We start from the raw sequence: 25,837 nt of genomic DNA on the forward strand, positions 1-25,837 counted from the left end.
GCTGCTTCAGAGCATTCAAGGGGCATATGATGGGCAGCGTCCCCCCTACCTCTGCCTTGGGGCTTATTAGCGTCTTTGCATTTGTTGCAAAGTGCTGTTAATTGGGAGCTGGGGACAAGGAAATGAGAACTCTCGAGGCTAATTGATAGGCACCTGCGGAGGGCTTTAGTGGCTGCAAAGTTCCTTTGACTTTGGAGTGAAGTCCTGATGTTTTCTTTTTTTGCCCTGAGAGCCAGGGGCTCCTGTGTGTTATTGGATGTGAGTCTTAATTTTCTCCAACAGATGGGGGTCCTACTTGCCAATAGAGAGGAAGGAAATCGGCTGGAGGAAGCAACTAATGAGGATATATGGAAGGGATTGCAGTGACTTTTTCCATTTGTATCCAAGGTGCCCTTCTTGGGACAAGCAGAGCACTTAAATGAAGCTTATGGGCTTTCTTAGGAAATTTCAATACTGTTTACATCTGTGTCTTGGAGGTATTAAATAGCTTTTGCTGTATCATAGGTCTGTTGAGTGGGAATAAGAAATGTATTTTTTAAAATGTATTTTGTGACTTACTGACAAAATATTTGGCTGTTAAGCAGTCTTGTAATTTCAGACTGGGGAGTAGATGCTCCACTGTAGAAGGCTGCACTTAAGGGTCTTATGCAAAGTTCTGTTTGCCCATAGGGAACAGTCGGAATATCTGACTGTTAATTTCTTGTGTGTGCATTACAGGGCTCGAGGTGTCTTCCAACTAGATCTCCTCTGTTTCCATTTTTTTATTCTACCATACCTGATTTGAGTTCCTCATCCTGTGCTTCCTGCCCTTGTCTCTCAAACCAGTCCTCCTCCTGTGCTAAGATCTTGCGTGTAGCATCATGAAAGTGGAGTGCCATCAGTGCAGGAGTCAGAAACTGCTGCCGGGGGCCTTTAAGTATTCCTTGCATATAAGTACCTCTTGTGCAAAGCAGTGGTTCCTATTCAACCCACTTTGTGCCTGTGCTGTGCTTAAATGTTTTGATCAAAAGGCAAGTATTTGAACTCTTTGGGAGCCGTGGCATGACCAGTTCCAGTGTAAACTAAATTAGGAAAAGGGGTGTAGCACTACTCCTTGCCTCCTTCCATAGCCTTGAATTATAATGTTGATCCAGCCTGCCTCACACCTTCCCAGGTAAATATCTCAGGAGGAGTTTTGAGCTGTGAAGGGCTTTGATCATAAAAGGCAAGGATAACAACAGCAGATGTTTGCGTATTCTCTTGTTTGTGGTTTCCTTGCTGCCTCCCGTATGCAGCCCCTGGTCTGTAATAACTGCTATAGCGGGTATTTTTGTGGAAACAAATCACTTGCTTTCATCTGGAGAGCAACAGTGATTGTGCTGGGGAAGCATGCTCTATTTTTCATGTCTCAGTCTTTCTTATTATTTAAATTAATGTGAGTTGCAGTTGTCAGGAAGTGAAGGATTGACGGCAATTAACTAGAACAGGCTCGGTGCAAGCTGTTTCTGCAGAAACCTGTCCTACCTAGCTCCCTCACTGCATCTTGCTTGGGACTTGAATTCCCACACTGGTTCTCACCTTGCACCCCTCCTGCCCTGCAGCCTTCCCAGCCCAGAGCACCCTACAGTATTTCTGCCCTTGTGTCACTCCTGCCTTGTAGCTCTCCTGCTCTTCCAGTCCAAGCTTCTTACAGCAAACGCCACTTGTTACTTTGGGGCTTGTTATTTACTGTCAGTGACGTGGAAGATGAGATGCTGACCTGGCATTAGCTTTATCCTATAGATGTGAAATGTAGAAGAAACAAATACGTGAGTTTCAAGCCATTTTTCTCAGCATTCATTTCCTTCTTGTCAGAATCAGTCCCTGGTGTGGCTGGAGCATTCTGTCTCTCTGGGGATGAAGCAGTGCTTGCTTTCATGTCTGTCTCTGCTCCCCTCATCATCCAGGGGGATCCTAAGCACAGTGTATTGGATACCCCATACTATATTTACACAGAAAGGGAGGAAAAAATCCGGCAATTTCATCTTTTTCAGCAGTACCAGAAAAAGTACTGGCATTCATTTCCTATGGTCTTTGGAGCCAGAGGGGTCCAGCGGCAGCCTGGTCTCTCCTGGAGGAAAAAGTCAGAATATAAAAATGCTGGAAGCACTGTTTAGCAGTAGTACTTGTCCTGTTGTGGGCCTGCAACCAGTGGTTTTGCCTCTGCTAATGGTGCAGAGAGGCCAGACACAGAAGAGTGTTGCAGTTGAGGGTCAACAGGAGATGGCTGGGCAAAAAGAGGCTCTGATGCCCAGAAGATCCTGGCCCCAGGAGATTTCATTCTCAGCAATTCTTCTTCCAGCAGTCTAGAACCTGTGAAAACATAACACAACCCACACATGGGAAAAAATAATAAGGTCAAAGCCTCTCATTTAAGGCTGTCCTAAAAAGGTGTGTGCAAAGTAATGACAAGTGCCAAGGAGGCAATAGTAACTGTTGCTGGTGCTGACAGTTTTGGCATTTTAACATGCTGGCTTGACACCCTGAAAATTAAAAGTCTCTGACTTTTTATCTGAGTGAAATTATTGTCCACTGGCTTTGGAGCCTAAGCAGATGAAGCCAAACCGGGTTTTAAATTTACAGGGAAATTATTTCTTGCCCTATTCCCCCTTCTCTCAGCCTTTCCATGCCCTCTGACCAAGGTGTCAGCTGAAAGGAACCAGCCATTATATTCCTAACAGAATTTCAGCCTTGGATGCCCTTTTCTCCCTTGTCTGAAAAAGTGGCAAGCAAGATATGACCATCTGGACACATGCTCCTCCCCTTGGGCATTTGGTAGGCGTGGTCAGATCTGTATTTGCTGAGTTTACTTGATCCTGCAAGAACTAAAATGTCTTGATGGCTTTGGGAAGTGGCAGGTTACACATGTCCTAACTGCAGCTCTGCTGCTGCCCTGTGGTGGCTTTTGCTACTCTCTCCTCAACCTTGGCTGGCATTGCACCATTCTGCTAGGACTTCACACTGGCTTACAGCCCCATCTGGTAATGCTGATTGAGCTTAGTCCTTCTTGGTTTGCTGCACAGCTTTTTTTCCCTCATGCAAATCTTAACCCTTTGAGGTTATGATAATATTCCCAAATTGTGGTCTAGCCACTGGTTTTACTCCTGTGTTCTGCTTGCCTGTGTTTGCTGGTGACCCATGTGTCCCTATTGTGCTGGCCCTCAACTGATTCCTCACTGCCCTCTGCACTCTCACTTCTCTGCAGGTTATGGCAATCCTTCCTCAGTGTGCTTGGCTTAAATCCTTCCTTGCTGGGATGAGTGAAAGTGTCAGCAAGTACATGCCTGCCTCACTTCTTTTCGATAGGTCCTCTTTCTCCAAGGGAGTCCCATGGTCATAGATGCTAAAGTGTTTTCCATGGGTCTGGGGCCTACAGAGAGGGACTAGTGAGCTGTGGGTTGTAAACAATATTCCTATGAATCCAGCAACACAGCTGGAAGTAGTGAGTTGCTCTCTTCAGGCTTCATTTCCTTTTCCCCACCTAGCTTATAGGCTTTGCCTCAAAAGGACCATCAGGCGCTCCTGCCGGGGAGGGGGAAGGGGAGGCTGTTGTCTGTTTACTCCGTGGTAAGCAAAGCAGAAAATGATGTTGTTTCATTCCTCGCTACACACAAATTTGGAAGCTGAAAATATATTTTAAAAAAAATTAGAAGATTCCTTTTTAGTCAAACTCCCTCACTACCTCTGCAGTTTGAAGCATGGAAGAAAGACATGGATATGAGAGAGGAGAGACTGCAACAGCTGACATACTCCACACCTGGATGTGTTCAGGTCCCTGCATGGTCACTCCGGTCCTGTGACACAAACTCAACTAGCTTGGAAGGTCTTTAGGGATCCTGAATACCCAAGCAATGGCTGGTCTAGTGAATTTTAGAGACCCTACTGTGCTTTTGGTGCTGTGCTGTGCTGTGTGAGGTGCAGTCATCCAGAAGCTACCTACTGCAGTAGCCCATGGGGCACCTCTATTGGCTGAAAGATGTCACAGAAACCTTCCTGCTGTTGCCACTGTAGAAATTCCCATTAGCTATGGTGCACATAATTGCTTCTCATGCCATTGCACAGTCTCTACAGGAAGAAGCTTGTGGACTCTCTAGTTCAGTTCCCAGCGAGCATTTGGTTATGTGAACAGAAGAGCAGTGTGCTGGCTAGCAGCATGAGTTTTCTCTGCCCATGGGAGGTAGCAGTAACTACTACACCCTCTGAGTCATTGCCTTGAGGCCTTGCATTCTGCAGGAGGATGTAGAACTCTGTCTGGGACTGTTTGGAGTGTAAAAATGAGCTGGGATGGTGCTTGGAGCCTCCTGGCTCCTTCCATGCAGCCTTGGGACAGGCAGGTACATTCTTAGAGGTTGTTTCATGAAGACCTCCTAACCTGTTCAAACACAAAGCATTGCAGTTACAGCAAAGGCCATTTCGAACTGCAGAACTTGAAACAGCGGTACATACTGTTCTGGTGTGATTTCAGAAACCCAGGTAGTAATGGGGAGTGCAACCTGTGACAGGACTCTGCTTAATAGATAGGTAGTTTAATAAGCCAGAAAGGCTGTCCTCCATAATTCTTCTTCTAACAACGTCCAACTTTCTTTTGTCTTCACAGTTCCACCAAAGATCTCCAATATCTCCTCAGACATCACCGTGAATGAGGGCAGCAACGTGACCTTGGTTTGCCTGGCAAATGGGCGTCCTGAACCTGTCATCACCTGGAGGCACCTCACCCCAACAGGTAAGAGATCCAACTGGACTTGACTGTGCTGATGATTTGTGAACTGTTCAGTAGTTTCCTTCTCTTCCAGCATCAAAAGAAAATTTCAGTAGCAATACAGGCAACTGTAGAAAAGTGGCAAGAATCTTAAATGCACTTCATAACTTGTTTTGAGGTGTGATTTCCCAAGCACAATAAACAGGTTTTCCAAGTGAACAAATGAAATTACTTCAGTAGATGCTCTACAGAACTGGACCTGTAATTCTATTTAGCTTTGGTCTTCATTGAGTTGTCCCAGTCTCTACTGCTGGTAATGCACAGCACAGTGGGGGAGACAAAATGCTCCTGGTGCCAGACCGAGGGGAAAGGATTTCTGTTGAGATACTACATAAAAGAGTTAACTTCCTACTGATTTGCCTTAAAAGAGAGAGACAAACAGTGGCACAGACGATTTCATATTACGCTCCACTTTGACAGACAGTTGTCTTGTGTCTTGTGAGGTGAGTAAAGAAGGCATTTGATCCTCAAGGTGAGTGAAGAGCAGGATGGAGACAGAATAAAGGAGAACTCATCATCTTTGTTCTGCTATCTAACTGTGCCTTCCATGCTCAAGGACGTAACAAGCTTGGAAGGAGAATATCCTTTCAGGAGTCAGACTCTGTGGGGTTAGCAGCTTGGGTTGCAAGGAAACCTCACCCCCTGAAGATTTATCAGTAGGATGAGAACAAGAGGTGGGTTTCTCTTCCTCCGTTTCATGTGCTTTGGGGAGAGAACTCTTTAACTGATTTCTTTTGCTGTCAGATATTCTTTCATCTGAAATGCATGGGGAAAGCATTGATTAGCTCCATGTGAATGGTATCCTGTGATACTCCCATATATTGTAAAGGGTTAAAGAGGATTTGAGGTAGGCAGAGTACAAACATTCTGCATGTGCTACAGATAGTCAAGTACCTACTGCAGTTCAGCAGCCAGAAAAGAGGAGAGTGTTGCAGAAAGAAGGTCTGAGAGAGAAAGGTAGAATGACACGTTGGAAGAGAGCTTAATCCTAGGGCTGCATCCGGAACCCCTTGGATTTGGAACTTGTGGTTCAGGTTGGGGTTACTCAGATTTCCTGTCTTGTCCCTTCAGCCAACCCAAAGTCCTTCTGACGTTTCATGCATATGAAAGGCAGATATGCAGTTTGTATTTCTGGCCCATTTCTTGCAATGTCAAAAGAAGGAAGATGGGAAAAGAATGCCAGGAAGAGGTGGAAGGAGCAGAGCTGATGAGAGGAACACTACTCTGTGTTCCATCACTACCTGACTTTCCTCTTCTGCTTTTTTCAACATTAAGCATGATGGTGCCATTTGCATTTATAGGAAAATGGATCCTATTTTTTTCACCTTTAAATATGTATATAGAGCCTTCTACCTCTGTTATTTCTGTTCCTAAGTTTTATTTCAGATCAAATCTTCCATCTTACTGCTGCATCAGTCTTTCAATTCTCTATCTCTTTCTGTATTCAAGTAGAAGATATTCCCTAGCTATTCTATGAGCACAGCCTAATATTGTCTGAGTTAAGGGTGTTCCAAGGATGCTAGCTTAAATCTTCATGAAAACTAAGACCTGGTACACATGAGATACATTGTTCAAAGCAGTAAGAAGATTCTTGTCTTGACTCATCACTTTGGCTGTTGGTACTTTGTGATTTTTTTTTCAATTGCACCACCTACTCCATTATATCAGATACAGACTTCTTTTCTCCTTTTTATAAAAGTCTCCTCAGAACAAATCTTCATTTTGGCTATCCTGTCTGGTGAGCAACAGAACTAGAGAACCCCATCCCCACTTTAACTCCAGAGTCAGATTGCCTGGATTTGTTGTTCAGTTTTCCAGCATGTCCCTTCACATTTTTTCTCCCATACTGTGTGTTTCAGAGCCTCCCTCAGCACCATCTCACTGACTTCTTTCCAACCTCTCCTCAGTCTTCCTCCCTACAGTGAAGCCTGCCAAACACCCCCTTTGTAATGACCTAGGGGTTACAGCGAAGGGCAGGCAGTCCTCAGTCTGTCACCTCACTGTCTCACTGATTGTTGTTCTCTCTCTTTTTCCCCACCTGAACCCATGTGCTATCTTTTACAGATACAGAGGAACTACTTTCAGACATCGGGTCTTTGAGCAGCATGTAGCCCAGTGAGACACTTGTCCCAAAATGGGAGAGTGAAGGCCTTCTTTAAAGTGTTTTCCTTGAGGTTGACAATTAATATAAATTCCATATCTATTCCAGAGCTGCTGCAGTTGGAAATGCATCTTATCTTGGAATCTCCCTTTTCCAAAACTGCAAGGCATTTTGGCTCCGTTTATGCAAGTTTTGAAGACATCTGCTATGCATCAAAGAGCTATTTTAGATCATTGTAAAGGTTTTTTAAAATATATCTCTCTCTGATTTTTTTCATGGTTAAACTTGTGACTGCAGAACTGGAAGACAGAGTGTTATTGAGCTTGTGTGGGAGATTTTGAATGGACAGGTAGTGAAATTAAACCCATATTGGGGGGTGAGAGGGCCAAATTACTTTCTCACTGTGCACTCTCCTCAAGCAGTTCATTAGCGACTTTGTCCACTGTTTCTTTCATTCATTGACTTAGTCAATAGTGTTTGTTGGCTAATTACCCGAGTTAGGATCACAGAAATGATTTATTTCTTTTTGGCTGTGAAGTGGAAGATACAAATGCAAAGGGAAAGCAGTGCTTCTACTTCTGCAGAGAAGGCAGGAATGCATGTTCATTTAAATTCTGTGATCATAGCCTACTCATCTGCCTATGTGGGAAGTTAAAAATAATTATTTATAAAATGCTATGTCCCTTCCTTTGCTGGTCCTTCAGTGAACAGTTGAACTGTTCAGTCCCCAAGCCCTGAAGCAGCCCCAGGAAAAAACCCTCACCTAAGCCTGTGAGATAGTAAGTGTGATTGTAGCACTGACACCTTAGGAGGAAGGCAGGTAAAGGGAAAAAAAAACCTTAATAATTCCAATGGCAAATGACAATACAGATCAGTTTTAATTTGCTGAAAGCAGGAATGACATTCTTTGGAATGATGCAAGTCCTTGCTCTCCTCTTCCATTCCTCTTCAGATGATTGACTGATTGCATTTTGACAGAGCAGGTGGAGAGAGTCACACAGACCCTTTCCTTTCTTATCTGACAGGCTGCTGTTCTGTAGGACATTGGCAACCTGGTCTAAATAGTTGTGGATAATTTAATAGACATTGTCTGGGAGCACATACAGCTTCATTAGTAACCACAGTGGTAGTGGATCAAAGGTTGGACTTGATGATCTCGGAGGTCCTTTCCAGCCTGGCTGATTCTATGATTCGATGATTAGCTCTTCAGCTCCAGACAGCAGAGCACTTTTCTGGGATTGCTGACCTGCAGCTTCCAGCAGGCCAGCACATCCCTCCCTGCTCATAGTCTGATCTCTTTCCTGTGATTCAGGACATAGTGCAGGCTTGTTAAGCCCACCATGCCCTATGACTTTTGCTGTCCCTGTTTGTGATGGTAATCCATGGCAAAGATTGTAGCAGCGCTCTGAACTGGATTTGTCAGGAAACTGGGATTTGTTCAGTTAGAGTGGGGATGAGTACTGATGATGTCCTTTACAAACTGTATGAGTTAGCAATTGTCAGCATTAGAAATTCTTCACTAGGGAATATGCTGTAGTCTCTCATCTCTTGAAAGGGATAAAACCCAGACTCTTTGTACAAATAGTGGGTGGTACCCTATTGTTTCAGTCTCCTTAATATTAAATCATAACCTGCCTGATCCATGGTTCACAAAGGCATAGATTATATTTTCCTCACGGAATACAATAACCTCAAATATCCAGTAGCTGCGCCAGAGTCTGGACAAGGTCCAAGCACAGGACCATGTATCATTTATCACACTGACATGGTCTGTGCAGGCTACCCCAGGCAGCCTACCCATCTATGGCTAGGTATGTTAGCAGGTGCTCTGTTTTCTTTGTACCATGCACAAAGATAAAAACTAACACAGCCAAGAAAAAGATCCAGTAAGGTAGATTAGACGTGGCAGCCAGTGCCTGCTTTTGAGCTCATCTTAGTTTTACTTCATGTCTTTATTGACTTATTTTTATTCAGGATAATGTGACTTCTCCCTACCCATAAGATGCTGAGATCACAGTCCAGAGACTTTATAATTTATCACCGCTCATCCCTCTGTCTTATTTAGAACCATGCTAGATGCCTGGTTGACTGAAAAAAGAGATTTCTGGGGAAAGTAAAGATTCATGTATGTTCATATTCTTATCAATAAATTTCCTCTCAACGGAAGCCCTAAAGAGTGGCCTCTTGGGAATCGGGTTAGCAGCAATATGAACATGGAGAGTTGTTGCAAGGTCTTTACATTACCAGAGATCTCACTGCCAATCCTTTTGCTGTGTATGGGCAGACAAATGTAGAAGAAAAAGAAAAAGGCAGCTCCTGTCCTGAGGAGCTTGTACTCAAGCTCACAGGAGGAGACCCATTCACATTTCTGCTCTTCTACCACAAAGCATGTGGTTGAAACCTTCTTGAGGGCCTTGCTCATGGGTGCTGTGCCAAGTGCCATGGTGCTGGTATCCATGTTGGTGACGACCTGACAGGCAGTGGCAGGGAGACAAAGCTATATTGATCAAAGTTGAACAATTGAGGCTTTTACTGATTGGGCTCAACCAGCTGAGGAGCAAGCAATTCCATTTTCCTAGAGAATGTGAAACCTGTATAAAACCACTAGGTACCTCATTCTTGATCCAACTTCCTTGGCTTCAGCCTGTCAAGGCTGCTTGATGGAGAAGAGAACAGTCTGGATTCTCCCAAATTCCACCTGACAGTCTAAAGATACTCACTTTGGCTCAGAAAAAGGAGCTTAGTTATTACAGTGGTAATCACAGCACAAGAAGAACCAGTCTAGAGCAAAGCAGATAAGTATTGATTGCAACACCCAAGTTTCATGTCACAGCATAAAATGAAGGAGATGGGAAGGCTTGTCAAATATGCCACTCTGATTTTCCCTAGAGGGTGCTAGAAATTCTCATTGAGCCTTAGAGAATTTACCATAGCCTGGGAAGTTTAGAAGGGATAGAGAATACAGAAATGTGCCTGCATGCTCTGTGTAATTGAGATGGTATATGTATAATATGTTTATAAACAGCTGTAGAACTCACTGCCATGGAAAGTTATTTAAAGATGAGAACTTGGCAAGACTCAAACAGCTTATGTATTCCTGAGGATAATGTGAACAAATCTGGATATTCTTGTTATTCACAATAAAAATATTGAAAAGGATGTTAAACTTCATGCTTTGGGGCTCAGAGATCAGGATAAGACCTAAAGTGGAAGAGACAGATTATCTCACACCCCCGCTCACTTGTGTATCTTCCTTCAGTGCATGCCAGTCTCCTTGTAGAGCTGAATACTGAGTGCTGAAGGAAGCAGAGACAGAGAGCTTTCTGAAAGTATGAGATTTAAGAAGGCCATATCATTCATATTGGGCAACTTTGATCATTATGTCCTGTGTTTGCTTGCTTTTCATTGCTGTCTAAGTCCAAAGCCTCGCTACTTCGCTTTGAAGTAGCACAGGAAAAGCCAGTTTATAACCACAGAGAGTAACAAACAGAAAACCCTCATCCAGAGTCACCACAAGTCAACCCTGGTAGTGATGAGTGGGAAGTGGATTTTCTGGTTATCTAAACCATTTGGATTTTTCTCACTTCTCTGCTGCATTCCTAAAAACCTCAGTAAAACAGTTGTGGAGAGGAGTGTTGTTTTGGGAGACTAAGGGTGAGGTTTTTTGTTTACATTTGGTGGGGGTTTTGTGGAGTTATTGTGCCAGCTCTTCTCATGTCACAACCTTCTCCCCACGTAACTGTCTCTGCCTCATCAGGAAGTTTAAGATTCAGAAGGTATTTGTTTGACCCTGCATTTTAGAATGTTGGGCAGGCAACTGATGATTTTTTAACCAGGTCTCCTTTTCCTCCTTTTTTTTCTTGCATCCTCAAAATACTCTCTGCAAAAATGTGGTCTCATCTTCAACAGAGACCTTTCATTTTGCCTCTTAAACACTCCTAGTTTGTTTTAGCACACTTTCTGAGATGTCTTTTTCTCTCTTGATCTAGTCTTCATCTTATTCCACATAAAAAAAAAGGAAGAGGATGCTGGCTCACAAAGAGCCTGGGAAACAAGCCAAACTTTCAACTTTTTCAGGTCTTCTCCAGAAGGCATCCAAAGTTGTTTCAACCTCTATTTGCTTCCCACTTACACTTGCTCCACATTTCTTGTATTTTTAGAAGTCTACTTTTCTTAGTGCCCACAATCCGGACCCCCCACCTCCTTCCTCACCTGTAACAAACTTAGGTTGAGAAGGTGCTCTTTCATTTTGCTTTCTTCCTTCTACACCCAGAGACACATACACTGCATGGAGATCACTCCTGTTGTAGTAATGCCCCATTTGGTTACTGTGGTCTGTGATGCTGTTTCAGTACAATCACTGTTGATGCATGAAACATACATTTTTTTAACAGCTTTGATTTCTCTCTCCTGTCCCAGGTCATAGAGGGAGAGCAAAGCCTCATGATTATTTTGGCGTTTCTGGGGAACAAGCAAATACAGCTGCTGTGTAGGGGAAATTTACTCTGCTGTTTCAGCAGTGGTTGGAGGGGAACATGTGGAGTGCTTGGCTGCTCCACCTCTGGCAAGATTTTCTGTGCTGTTGCTGGCAAGATGTGGCAGTTGTGTACCCAGTTAGTGGCCTTCCTGCCACATAATAATGTTGCTCTTTACAGCAAGTTGCAGTCTGGATAGAGTTACTTCCTTTTTTCCTTCTCCCAGATGGATACCAATTCTAGTCGGTCATGCTGGTAAAGTCTTTTCCATGGCATTTTAAAGGCTGAGCTGGATGGTGTCCATATGAAAACTTTCCTTCACCTACAGAAAAGCAGAATTTTTTCAGCTCACTGCATGCTGTAATACTGCTGTCTGTGCAGTGCTGTACAGTCTGCCCTCAAGATTAGTGCTGTATCTCTGCTTTGAAGGTTAGTGCTTCTCAATGGGCTGTTAGTAAGGTCATTCAGGAATAGCTAGCTACTTTCCCTCCCCTACCTTCATCAGCCAGTCTTGAAGGATCCCGGAGGGCTAGATGGGGGAGTGAAAACTGAGTACCCCAGAACATGAGAATTCAAAATCTTCCATAATTAATGATGACAGAAAAAGGAAGTGCCATACACTGCCACAAGTCAGATCTCAGCAGCAGGTTACTGAACCTTACCAATTCTCTGTCTTTACCACCATCACAAACCCAGTATCAGTACTTTTTTGTCCTGATTAGAATAAAAAGAGGAGAGATCTGCTAGACCTGCCATTCTTAGCATTGTACATGGAGTCTACCTTGCCCTCCTTCTCTGCCAGCCTTTCTTGTGCTCCAGACATGCCATTGAGCACTCTTGTGCTCAATAGTCCTATACCTATATGGTCAACTACAGCAAAACAGATTGTTATTGAGTGCAAGACACTGATGGGATGTGTGTGTGTTACTGTGTCTCCCTCTAGTGATCTGAACTCATGAGTCTGCTGTGGGTCTTTCGTGCTTGGAGCTGCTCATTTGGTGATAGAGCTTCTCTGGGTTCACAGGGGTAAAGGGCAAATATTTTAGGACTGGGTCCCATTCACTCTGCCATCTGGAGGTCATATTCCCCACTGGCAACTCCATATTTGCAGCTGTAGTTTGCATCTGAAAATTTAAATGTGCTTGTAAAGATGCAGAGAAGGTTGAGTGTGAATTAAAGAGAGAAAAATTTCATAGCATGTTAAATTGAATACTTTCAATTCAAACATCCTTAAGAAAGTAGCCTTAAGAAGAAAATGGGGAGGCTGCAATTTTTTTTCCCTTGTAGCTGTAATCTATAAGTAGTTTTACTTTAGGCAAGCATATTTCTCACTTTCTCTTCACAGTAGGAGAGAGACAAACTAATAAAAGGAGAAAGTTAAAGTACTAGCTTATAGCTGGTCCTTGCTTTTTTTTTTTTTTTTAATTTAAAGAAAGAGACTTCATTTTGTTATTATGCTGTTATGTGACTACAGCTGCTCTCAATGGCTTCACTGACTTTAGTGTCTGGTATATTCTACACTGGAGCCAGACCTACTGTCTTCTCTCTTCTGAGGACCCCAGTGAGCATGGAGGACAGCATCTTCTGCAGCACATGGGTCCTGCCAGGACACTGATGTCTGGAGGGGGTTTCCTGTACATCCCCAAAGGCTTCACCCCTTCACCACCAAAGCATCTCTTGCACAATTATCTAACTGTCTCTTGCCTCTGCTTCCACCCCCATGCCAATCCCACTGATGGAGCTGCTTGGCTTCTATATTTCAGCTCTAGTGATAGCTGGAAAATAGTGAGAGAGAGAACAGAGGAGTGTAGGGAGAAGCAGGATTATTTGCAAGAATCTCCTGTATACAGAGATAGACCTAGGGCAAAGAAAAAGCCAGCTTTAGGGGCAAGACATCCTGAACCTGCTTGCCATTACAACTACAGCAAGGTCAGAGGTCACTCAGCCTCCTGTGGTGTGGAGCTTTTCTCCCAGGTCTGAATACAGCTGTAGTGAAAATGGGAGTCTCCCAGCTGAAGGCAGTGAGCTATTTTGGTAACATAAGGCTGCGATAGGCCCTGGTGAACACTTGTGTTCTGTTTTCTTCCTCAGCCTCCTTTCTGAGCATTTCAGAAATGTGTCTTCAGAATATCCCCCCCTTTCCTGTGTGAAGAAAAACATGAGAGACCAAAAACATGATTCAGGGATTTTATTTTTTGGGGTGGAGGTGCATGTTCAAAAGCTTTGTTCTTATTTCTTTCTTATGATTCTCATTTTCTTTCTTATTTCTTCTTCAGATACTCTTTCTTTCTGAACAGCACCTGAAAAATATGACTCTTCTCATGTACTCTGCATTCTTTCATGCACTGGCTGAACAAATCATCCTTTCTCATAAACTCACAGTGAGTGCCCACCGCAGTGTTACTGCGGCACGGGAGCAAAGCAGGGGGGCTGGGAGGGATTGGTGAGTCCCAATCCAGGAAAGCAAGAGCTGCTCTCTGATGCAGCCTTTGAATTTCACGCCCAGTTTGGAGTGACTTGAGCCATTGTAAAGATAAACATATCCTGCCAAAGGATCAGCACAAGCTGCAAGCAAGAAAAGTGTAATGGAGGTATTGATGACCTGGGAAAGACATTGATTATGAGAGATTTCAGTTGTTGTATTGACTGAGGGCTGTGGCAGATTGGAAGGGTCATGGAATGAGGACAGGACTGTATCTATGGCACACTTTAGAGCATACTCATAGAGCCCACACCTTGTTCCGTCTTGCATCCCAGGAAAGGCACCAGTGGGAGATGAGATGGCTGCAGTCTGGGGTAGGCAGAGGGAAGAGTGATGCGGCCTCCCAGGGGTTTCTTAGGCTCCTCATAAGAGTGCCTGTGGGTCACTGCCCTCTCGTACGTGCCTGGCTGAGAACTGCTGGCAGGATCATCTAATTACAAGCACTGTAATGGTCACCATATGTCATTACCACCATCCTTACCTGCTGTGCAGCCTGTACATTTGTAAAAGCTGCCTGAGTATGCAGGTGCACACTGCTGTATGCATTATTTGTGAGCATTTTACTGTGTGCTCCTTTGTATGTTGCCCAAGCTGGTGTCTGTCCATCTATTTTACTGCACAAAATGTGCAGCATTTTGATGTTTACCAGCCTTATCCACCAACCTCAAAGGCTTGCATTTTCCACCTTAAAGGTAGAATTGTGAAACATAGCAGTAAGCATGAAAAATGAGAGCAGAGTACCTGCCATCCTTTGGCTGTGTGGCATGGTTCTGTCCAAAGCCTGCCTGTACCTAAAGTATAGCTGCATGACAAGGACAGAGAATTAGTATTTTTGAAGTCAATCATGCTAGGAGACAAAACTTCAGAAGTTCCCTGAGCTGCAGAAGATCAGGTCAGGCTCCAAACTCTGTAACTCCAGCCTCTCATGCTCTCTTGTATCTATTGCATTTATCTCTGCTGTACTTGGGTATCTTCCAAGCAAATAAATAATTGGTTCCTGCTTCTATCTTTCCTTCTGCCCAAGGGACCTGAAGTTAATTTGTGCTGACTGTTAGGCTTTGGGTATGTGGTGGGTTGACCTTGGCTGGATGCCAGATGTCCACCAAGCCGCTCCATCACTCACCTCCTCAGCAGAATGGGGGGAGAAAATAAGATGGAAAAAACTTGTGGGTCAAGATAACGGCAGTTTAATAAAGCAAAAGCAAAGGCCACTCACAGAAGCAAAGGAAAACAAAATATTTATTTTCACTCTCTGCTTGCCACCAACAGGCGATGTTCAGCCTCTTCCCGGGAAGCAGGGCTGTAGCACACGTGTTGGTTTCTCCAGAAGACAAACATCCTAATAAATTAATGCCCCTACCCATTTCTCTTAGCTTTTATTGCTGAGCAAATGCCATATGGTATGGAATATTCCTTTGGTCAGTTTGGCTCAGTTGTCCTGGCTGTGTCCCCTTCCAAGATCTCACTTACCCTTAGCATACTGGTGAGGAGGAAATGTTGGCGAGACAGCCTTGGTGCTGTGCCAGTGCTCCTCACCAGTAGCCAAAATGCTGGTGTGTGTTATCCACACCTTTCTAGCTCCTAATGCAAAGCACAGTGCTATGAGATCTGCTGTGGGGAAAATGAACTCCATTTCAGGCAGACCCAGTACAGGGGAGAGGCTGCTATTGTAGAAGGAAATCAGGCCATATATACGTAGATGTTCCTTGCACTGTGAAATTCTAAGTGCCCCCATTTTCTGTGGGAAGAACTACAACCATTTGACTTCTGTGAGGAGGATTCCTTGTAGCTCTTGGGAGCTTTCCAAGGGGCAACACAGAGAAGCTAATGTTCCCTAGATACTCCTTCTGCAAGCTCCATCTTGGATGCCTGGAGCTTCATTTCACTTGAGTGAAATGCAGACCTATGGAGAGCCAATTCACTCCATGCAGGGGATGGGTCTTGGAGTTCATGCCCAAAGCAGAGCTTTTAAGGGAGTTGGGGACAAAGAAAAGTCACATTTGCATGCAGCATCTCCTGTATGAGACCCGGAGAAGATGAGGGAAGGAGACTGTTAACTTGAACAGACAGAAGTAATTAGAGGAGTAAAATAATAGATTAATGAGCAGCCAGTGTCAGGGGAACTTATTAATTATCAGTAGAGGATTTCCTTCAATGTGCACTCTGGCCCAGGGCATGCAAGATAGCAACCAAAACTCAAGCCCCATTTAAGGAAGCTACTAAGGAATTAGCAGCATTGGATGTCTGGAGAGCGATAGCAGGAGTTGACTTAAATGCTTCCTTTGAATCTCATGTTCTGTGTGGTTCAGGTAATGGCTGGGGATGAGGGGGATCTGGGAAACACTAGATTGTATCTAACCAGTGTTAATAATGGCTCAATAAAAATGCTCTGATAAGAACACATTAAAGTTGCACAGTTAAGCACTCACAAGCCAGGTAAGGTGAGATTTCAGGTTACAAATGCACCCTTAACTCTTCTCCTGCTGAGGGTACCTTAGCAGGCAGCCTCTAATTAAGGGGCATTGGGCTATTGCCCAAGTAATATGTCATAACATCAGTTAAAGCTCTCTTCAGCTTTGGACAGGTGCACAGAGTGTCTTGCAGTACTGTGGTTTTGTCTGTGTGTGCCTGGTGAAACAGACTCCATTTGAATTATGGCATTGAGAATATTGCATTCATTGTACTGGAACAAAGCATGGTGGTTTAGAACATGAGGTCCATTTAGACTGTTAAGATACACGGCAACCCACCACCCATTCTCTCAGGTCACCATTTGACATGTCAGAAAGCAGTAGTTGTGGAAGATGTTGACATTAGGGGCAAGTTATGTTGAAAATGGGGGTTTCCTTCCTAGGGACTGATTTCTACTCCTTTAGCTCAACATATTGTATTTTTTCTGTAGTTGCCTTACTGAAGCATTCAGACTGTTCACAGAGTGAGATGGTACCCTGTCCCACAAAATAATGCCTCTTTTCTATCACCTAGGAGCTAACTGTTCATATATTAATGTATTTTCCATTTACCACTCCTACATTTATAACTCTGAGCCTCACTGCATGTACAATGGCTGTGATATAATGGGGAAAAGAGAAAATGTAAAGGGCAAATTTCTTCTTGGGGAACACTGCAGAAGCGAATGGATTCAATGGTTTTAAACCAGACATCATAGATCTGACATCCTTCCTTAACATTGATGCCGAGTCGTTAGCCTGCCCACTGAACACAAAGTTCTTTGAGGGGTGGCCAACCTTTCCGCTGTGTAAGTCCTTGAGTAAAAACCTCTGTCCTTCCCTGCGTACCCTGTAGTAGTCTGAGATTTCTCAGAAGCCACTGTCCATGTGTCTGTCGAACACAATCTGCAGCACCTCCTGCTGCCCCACTGCTCATCCTTGCAGCTACACAGGGAGGCCTGCTTTGGTTGCATTTGAAGCAAATATTCAGCACTGTTCTACCATGAGCATTGTCAAATCTGTTGGGCATCATGTGAGCTGGGGTGCAGACTTGCATATGAGTTTGAGAGTATCTAAAGCAGTTCAGATGCCCTGAGCTTTATTTTTTGCATTTTGGATCACTGTCTAAAGAACAGATGGGGTAACAGGAATGGCAAAGGCAAGGGCAGCAGTTTTAGTAGCAGCCAGAGATCTGTAGATATTTTTAAAGGTTTCCAAATGTGTATTCATCTGTCCTCAGCAAGAAACAATTGCATAGTGAGAGCTGTCCCTTAGAGGCAGGTGCAGGCTGGTCTGAGTGGAGCAGAAACTCATCAAGGGGGTTACATATGAAAAGGAAAGGTCACATAAGCCCAGGTGGCCCTGCAGGAGACAGACAAGGTGGCCACAGTGGGAACAGATCTTATGTGCAAGGTACGAGAGAACAACTATGAGGAGGAAAGGTAGATAATTTCACAGAAAGCCCCCAGCACAAGGAAACATGCTGATTAATTTCCACAGACCTGCACAGATCTGAAGCGAGATAAAAATTTCCTCACTCAGAGACTTTGGGGATCACTGAGCAGAGTTTGTTTAAAAGAAATGAGCTTTATCTGAGAGGTTTAGCAACTTGTGCTAATGAGAGTCTGTCTGTCAAACTTAAGTGGCATCAAGTGGCCCAGAACAAGGGCTCTTGGGCGTTAAATGGTTCCTACCAAATACCAAGCCCATTACCATGATTGGCTGTTGTAGCCCTCTAAACGGCAAAAGTGATTAAATTGGTCGTTATGAAACACTAAAGATGCATAATTATGAAAAATAAGGTTTGAGTAAGAGGAGAGTTCATCTCTCTGGATGCTTTGTATCTCAAGAAGGAATCAATGTAGAAATGTTTTAAAAGCATCCAAGGGTTGCCCCGTGTCTGGTTTTCTCCTGACAGTCTGGGAATCATGAATGTGTTTGGAAGTGAAGGTGTTTTTCCAGTCTCTAGGCTGATATAAGAACTGGAGACTGAATGTCCCAAAGCCCCCCTCTCTGCATAAGATTGCGTTTCATTGTCTAGTCTCTCCCTCCTGTTTGCTAAGGTGAGGTCCAGTGCATGACTTTCCTTGATCACCCTGGCTCATCAGGCATTCTTGCCTTTTCTGGGAGGGAGGGATTTATCTCCTCAGGCAGTGCTGCAGACATGACACAGGCATGTTTTCTTCTTCTAGGATATCCTCAGGTGTTCCAGTGGGCTCTTCTCCGTGCCATGGAGAGAGGCTTTCTGGGAGGCAATTTAACAAAAGTTTACTGCAAAAATCAAATGTTAGGCTTTTGGTCACTGTGTACAAGAGGACAGGGAACAGTGAGTATCCATGGAACTCTATGCAAGTGAGCAAGGAGGTTGAATAAAGAGTTGCAGAGCCATTACACATTGTTGAGCATAGGGTGTTGTAGTTGTGTTGGGGGAAAGGGTTGTGAAAAACAGGAAGTCTTTTGCTTTCGTAGCAACTCACTTTCCTATTGTTGGACAACTCTAAGGGTGAGACCAGCGCTTTGCACACTTCCTGCTCTCTCACATCTGCCTCCCAGCTGAGCCCGTACCTCTCACTGTTGCTTTGGAGTGCCTCTCAAATGTTTTTATCCCATTAAAAGCCTGGAATAGCAACAGGCATAGAGCAGAATATAAGCATAGAGTTTCTCTGGCACAACTACTCAACTCAGACTTCCTAAAGCTTTAATATTCCTAGTTTGCACAGACCTTCAGCAGAAATAGATTATTTCTTCATTTTACTCTCCTTTTAGTTATCTCGCTCTTTGGTGCTACCCCAGCCCTAGAAGAGTTTTACAGCCTCTCTAGAAAGAGTAATAGTGGTGGTGAGTTATTTCAGCCTCTGGGGCCCTCTGCTCTCCTTGGGTTGCTGCACTTCTCTCTAGGAGAGCACTAACTGAGCCACTGAGCCAAGTCCTTGTTTCTCTTGTCAAAACTAAGTGGTCACTAGGGATATGCTGGTATTTACATTCTGTTACTCCTGCATGAGATGTGTAATGTGCTAGCATATCCTATCCGAAACTCTGCTGACCATTCATCTCCCTCATCTGTCTGTCTGCTCACCTTCCTTCCTTGTGTGACAGCTGATGTTGAATATCTTTCAGGAACTTGATTTGTTTGTAGATCAAATGCCTTTAAGAAATGATCAGACATTGCTTGGTATCAGAGTATGTCATTTAAGGCAGTAGTCAGTTTTAAGAAAATACTCTGTGTGTGTGTCATTTATGGCATTATGCATATCCCAGAAGACAAGTAGTGTCATCTGCATATTTATGTGAGACTGTGTGAGCCATCTAGTCAGCTGATTTGCCATATGAAGTTGTCTTTTCCCCAGCACGCCTGTGGCTGTTGTAGTCAAAATAAAATGTACCATGTCTTAAATGGAAAGCTGACTATCTCTGCCTTTTGAAGGGGCTGCACTCTTCACAAAGATAAAGTTATAACATACCTCTTGGCACCTACCTGTGTCTCCAAACCTAAGGCAAACTTGATCTGTCTGAAAAACTACTTGTGCTAATTTAAACAGAGTTAGATGCATCCTGAAAAGTTTCAGACCATTCTTGAGGTGCTGATCAGAGGACAGCCTCTGATTTCAATCGTTAGATGTTTTTCTAACTTTTTCTCACGGTTTCTGGTAATTTACACATAGTTGTTGGCTTAAATCCTCAGCTGTACTGGAAATGATTATTCTCTGTAAGGGTAAATATTTTCACAAATTCTGGTCAGAGGAATGCAGAAGTATTTCATTGTTGCAGCTCTCTTCCAGAAAACACTGTGACCACTGTAAGGTTCTTTGCCCACACAGTAGTTTGTAGGCATTTTAAAAAATGTCAACATTTAAATTCTCCTGAAATTATGAATAAATTTGTCTAAGCCCTCCCATATTATTGACCTAACTTGTGCTAAAATATAAAAGGGTTGTGGTTGCCATTGTCTGTGGACTTGACACTATGGGTGTTTTTATTGGGACCCAGATCACTTGAGGATTAAGCTTTCTCACTGGAAACACTTCTTAGCAGAAAAAAATTAACCCAGATGCCTTGAAGGCCTTAATTTGTGTTCAGGGAACAGTTTTTCAGGAAAGTATGTACTACAGAGCTTGCAGGAGAGAATGAGTCAAAAACTGATCTGAGTTTCACATGTGGAACCTTTTCTCAGCAGTCTTTACCACAGAATATAATTTGGCCTGTAAGCCCCAACATTAAGCATGTTAATGAGTTGCTTTTGTGATGGATTACTTGTATGACAAAAAGTATGTGTGTGGGAAACTCAGTTATATAACCAAAGTGATTTTCATATAATTTGGAAAGGTCTCAAGACCTCCTCAAAGTTTATAGCCTTCGTGGCCAGCATATCAGTGTCTGGAAGTTGTACAGGGAATTGTACCTAGTCAGGGAGGCTGCATGTTTCCATCCTAAAAATTAATATACTATTGGCAAATATTGCCCTGTGACTGTGGTCTTACTGATATTTGTTGTTGTTTTGCTGGTCTCTGTCACATCACTCCATGGGGCCAAATCTTTTATTTAATCTAGTGGTTATACAATGTCAGTAAATCTAGGAGAGAATGTTGCAAATTCCTATTTCCCCCTCTCAAACCCTAGATTGGAAATTCAATTTTAAGGTTGTAAATAGAATCCACTTGGACTTGTCTTCTCATTGCTATGGCAAATGGTGTGCATTGTCTTTATGATGCTGCAAATAGCTTCACAAGGACACAGCTTTGTTCAGGAGAGTTGGTCAGAACAGATTTTCTGAAAGTGATTTTAAATATAAAAATATTGTCAAAATACAAATTTGCAGCTTGTTAGCCTGCAAACCTAAAAACTCTCTACTAGCTATTGTTTAGTAGACATCACCCTAGTAGAGGTATACCAAAGATATCCCTCTGTTAGTTGATTGTTCCTTTTCTGACCATTTGTAATGCAGGCTCTTTTCTCTCCAGAATTTCCCATGTTAGGAAAAGAAAATGGAGCGAGGTACCCTTGTCAATAGCTCTTCTGTCAAAGCCTGCCTAATTTATATGCAGGCAATAACTAAATGATGCCTGTGGGGAAAGGCAGCAGAGACAGGGCTGGTTGAGCAGTTTTAAGCAGTCCTTTCCCATATGCATTTTTCAGTGTTCTGAAGGCCATTTTAAAAGGTAACTTTGCTTTAAATTCCTGGACTTGCAAGTGTGTGAAGGAGCGGGATTATTAAAGCCATGCAGCCCCCTTAAGTATCTGAAAGAGAGTGCAGCTTGTGCTGAGGAGTTGCACAAGAAGATAAGAACATTTGCTGCCTCAAGATGTTGTTCCCTAGACGGGTCTGGCAGTCTCCAAAGTGTTTGTCCTATAAATGTGGTGCCTGGGACAGGAGTGTTGCCGGAGTCCCTCCTCGTGCCAGGAGCTGGAAGTTTGGGGGCTATGAAAGTGGAGGAGCGATAGTTGTCAAAGAGCTTTGAGCAGATGCCCGTGGAGGGAAGAAGGCTGCCCTATGTGATGCCTGTCTCAGGCAGGAATCCAGCACACTGACGTTTTCACAATTGGCATCCTCGAGGACACTACGAATGAGGCTCCCTCTTCTTCTGCTTCTTTAGGTCATTAAATAAGCACTGCTCTGGGACTTGTCTCTTCTCCTCATATCAACATCAGAAGCCAATATGCATAGCCTCTTACATCCTTTCCCCTCACTCAGTGCTGGCAGCTGTTCTCCCACCCCCTTCCTGCACTTGAGATACCTGCCAGAGTAATGGGATCCTCCTGCAAGCTCTTTAATTGAAAGGAATTTCTGTCTGGCCTGAAGATGTCAGGAGGCTGACGGAGACGTGTTTCTATAAAATGAGGCTTGATCTACAGTGCAACAGGCAGTGTCTGGATCACTGAGAATCCTTCACACTCGCTGGCTGCATCCAGCTTTTTGAAGGGGGGCATTAATTAAGGTGCGTCTGTCAGGGTGTGGGTTCTGGAGACCCCTCTGGCTCAGCTGCCAGCTCTCCCCCTGCAGTGTCAGCCTGCGAGGTGCCATTGCTTTCTTTCCACTTGGCGCTTCCCCTTGCCCGCTGTGCCACTTCCATTTCTGATTCCCATCAATTTGAAACAGAGCCCTGCTGACCCTGCTGACCGCTGCTCATACATCTCCCGGCATGGTTAATAATAATGGCCTCTGTGGGAAATGATGGGCTGAGACAGAGAAAGGACATAATGATGCTCTGGCTGGGGTAGGCAGAAAGAGGAAAGTGAAGTGACAAGCAGCTAAACAGCAAGAGAGGGGTGTGATGATAAAAACAAACAAATCTGCAAATGCCTAAAAATCCACAGCAATGGCATCCCTGAAACAAACAGGGAGAGACAAGCTTGAGTCCCTGAGGGAGGGAAGAGAGAAAAAGAGGGAGAGAGAGGAAAGCGACCAGAGAATCGGCCAATAATTGAAATGGCATCAGGGAAGAAAAGAACTGGAAAGCACAGACAGGCTTGGAATTGGCAGGTGGCAAAGAAAGAGGGTGAAAGACAGACGGAGAGAGCATGGAGGAAGGAAGATGTAGATGTAGAAAGCAAAAGGCAAAAATGGGGAAGGTGGCCATGGAGACCAAACCAAAGAAAATGGGCACAGAATGGGAAGTGGGGAAGCAAGGAGGGGAAGAGATCCATGCCTTGGCAGAGGGAGGGGAACTGAACTAAGGCAGAGGAAGGAAAGAAAACAATGTATTTGGGCTTAGGAAGAGGGAGGAAAGAACAAAGAAGTGGGAGAAAGAGTTAAAGAAGAGCAAATTGAAGAGCCCCAGGCCTAAGCCATTAAGGTTCACCAAAGGCATAAAGAACAGGGTTTGAAAACCTGATGGTACCTGCTTCTCCAGAGCTTCACCAGTCCCCATCAGCTGCTTGGGATCCCAGTGTAAATTCCAGGGAAGTGCATGTCATTTTTGGATAAGCAGAGTTTGACTTGATGGAAAAGCTTTGAGCCCTGCGTTGCAGCCCTACCACCCACAGCACGCAGCAGGCAGGTTTGTTGTGGGTTTCATCTCCATAGCAATATAATGACCCCAGCATGGAAAGCAGCAGACACCTCTTGGCTGGGCAGATCAGTCACTCCCCTGCTCCATGTTTGCTGGGTAATTGTCCCTAGTGCCTGATGCTACGCTGGAAGGTTGTTTCCTTCTGTTGGTAAAGCAGATCAATGCTGACATCATGCACTGTCAGAGATTTTTCTCTCAGTGCAAACAGTTGCGGCTGCCCCTGGCTCTCATCAATAACCAATTATGCTATCATCTGTGTTTCCTGGCTCATGGTTTTTTACCCCCACACAGAGGAAATCAGAGAAGATGGTTAAATTTCCTCTCCATAATTTCTGTCCCTCAGCTGTAGCTGGAATGAAGCTGAGTGGCAGTTGCTGGAACAGGACTGCTTTTGCTGTGCCGAGGGGAGGTTAGCCAAAGCACAGGGGTGAGCTGTGGCCTGTCCAGGCAGAAGTGTGTGGGCAGATCTTTGGCAGGGTTCATCACTCTTCTTAGCTGCTCCCATGCTCAGTAATTGAGGACTGTTTTGCAAGCAATCCTCCATAGTCCTTCCCTGAAACACTGGCACTCATGTCCTGGATTCTGTGCTCATAGCTGTCCCTGCCCTCCTGTGTAACACTGCATAAGCCAAGGATCTTTCTGTGCACCTTTTTTTTTTTTTCCTGAAAGAATTGTCTCCACAACATCAGCCATGGGAATGTTAGATTTGTTGTACTTCCAAGGCAGTTCTGGTCTTTTTGATGGAATGGAACAGATATGCATTTATGGTAAGCACATAAATGGATTAGGGTTGGGTTACAGGTGCAAATACATGTACAGATAGGAAGTTTGTTTACTTCAGATCTTCCATAGCATTTGTCAAATTGAGGCAAAAGAATAAGTCTGAAAAGCAACCACAAAAACATCACAAACAGAAAAAAGTATTTTTTAAAGATCTGCATCAGTATTCATGGAACTATTTTTTATTGCTACCCTTTTCCCTAGCTTTTTTTCCAACTCCTTGGAAACCACTCTTACTCCTCCCATCTTTGCCATTTCAGCTTCCACCTATCTCGTGCAGAATGCTCAAATAAGCTCTTGTTATTTTTTCTTCCCTAGAAAAGATGACACTCATTAGTGTCTAATACAAGTGGTTGTGGCACAGAGAAAAAGAGGGACCTGGGTGAGCCTCCTGGCTGGCATTCAGATGCAGAGATTTGGTTTTCAAGTAGATAATGCTCTCTGAAAACAGGACTGCTGGAGTACATGGGACAATATTGACTGAAGCACAAAACAATTCAGTGGATGACCTTCATGGTCTTGCGTATGTAGCCAGTCAGGATGCCTGGTTTGTAAATGCCACCCACTCAGTATTCATTTCGTGTGACTCGTAACCAACCTGCACCAGGGAATGGATGAAAGGCAGCATTCAGGTATGTAATATGATTATCAGATGATATATCAGACTGTGATTCCACAAAGCCAAAGGGTCAACAAGACTGGAAAATGTGTTTTGCAGCTTCTGAGATGATAAATTTTTTTAAGATTACCGTGTACTCAATATAAAATGAATAAATAAATAACATCAAGTGAATAGATTTTATGTAACATGGTTCCCGCCTCTCCTTAGCTGACCAGCTGTCTCTCAGGGAAACTGCTGACTGTGTGGACACCACTGTACATATTTGGTCTGGTTTGTGTTTGCACATATTAAATGAGAGAAAAGTTCTGGCCCCTTCACTGTTTGGGGCGGAGAAAAAGAGAGTGGTTCATTCCCACTGTTTTTCTTAGCCCTTTGAGATGGTGGTCTCTCTTACTGAGATGTCCTGTTGGCAGTCACCATGTCTGGACTCCCAGGGGTGGAGGCAAGGTTGTCAGTCTGTCTGTCAGTCCTGGCTCCTCTCACTAGCATGCCTAGAGAAGGTTTTGTGCTGGGCATCTGCATCCTTAGCAGCCTGACAAAGGTTTGAGTCAAACCTTTGCCTCACAGAGTAATGCACTTTTTCTCAGGAGTCAGCCTTTACTTGACCTTTGACTGGTTGACCTGACTCCCTCGCATTTGGGAGGATGAGAATGGACACTGTTATTAGGACTGGCTGAAGTTGTGCTGTTTAAAGTTTTAGCAAAACACACTCAACTGTTTTCTCCAGAGAGACTACAGCTGTGGTAATGTTATAAATCATTAATATCAACCTATAAAATAGGTTCCCAGGCGTTTGCACTGCTGCTGTTGATCTCTGATATGAGGAATAGCCTATGATACCAATTCCTGTCTCAAAGATCATTTGTGTGATCTCACCAGCACTATTGTTCAGGCTGCTCATGACAAACCACCAGGTTCAAAAAGATGGAGACAACTAGCACAGGCAGAGGGTTTCAGGTATGTAAGTGGATACAGCTGTCCAAAAAAAGCTGGGAGCCATTATCACAAGGCACCCAGAATAGCTTGTGCTTTAGTCAGTGAGAGCAGCTTTTAAGACAGACACTTTCTTTTCTCACATCTCAAAGTAGTAACAAAAAGTAGTGAATCTCAGAGAAGAGGAATGACCTCTGAATTTTCTCAGAA

At 43.9% G+C, this 25,837-nt stretch overlaps 1 protein-coding gene across 7 annotated transcripts in view; it reads left to right on the top strand.

Moving 5' to 3' along the window:
- Nucleotides 1-25,837, top strand: part of LSAMP (limbic system associated membrane protein) — a 758,996-nt gene that overhangs the window by 640,419 nt on the left and 92,740 nt on the right. For all 7 annotated transcript variants that reach the window (XM_051779687.1, XM_051779685.1, XM_051779689.1 and 4 more), the window contains one exon: nt 4,616-4,741. In XM_051779687.1, the coding sequence (XP_051635647.1) occupies nt 4,616-4,741 (126 nt within the window). The remainder of the gene's footprint in view (nt 1-4,615; nt 4,742-25,837) is intronic.

This window comes from Manacus candei, unplaced genomic scaffold, assembly GCF_025592945.1.
Source record: "Manacus candei isolate 608988 ecotype Guabito, Panama unplaced genomic scaffold, ASM2559294v1 h1tg000014l, whole genome shotgun sequence".
Classification (NCBI taxonomy): domain Eukaryota; kingdom Metazoa; phylum Chordata; class Aves; order Passeriformes; family Pipridae; genus Manacus; species Manacus candei.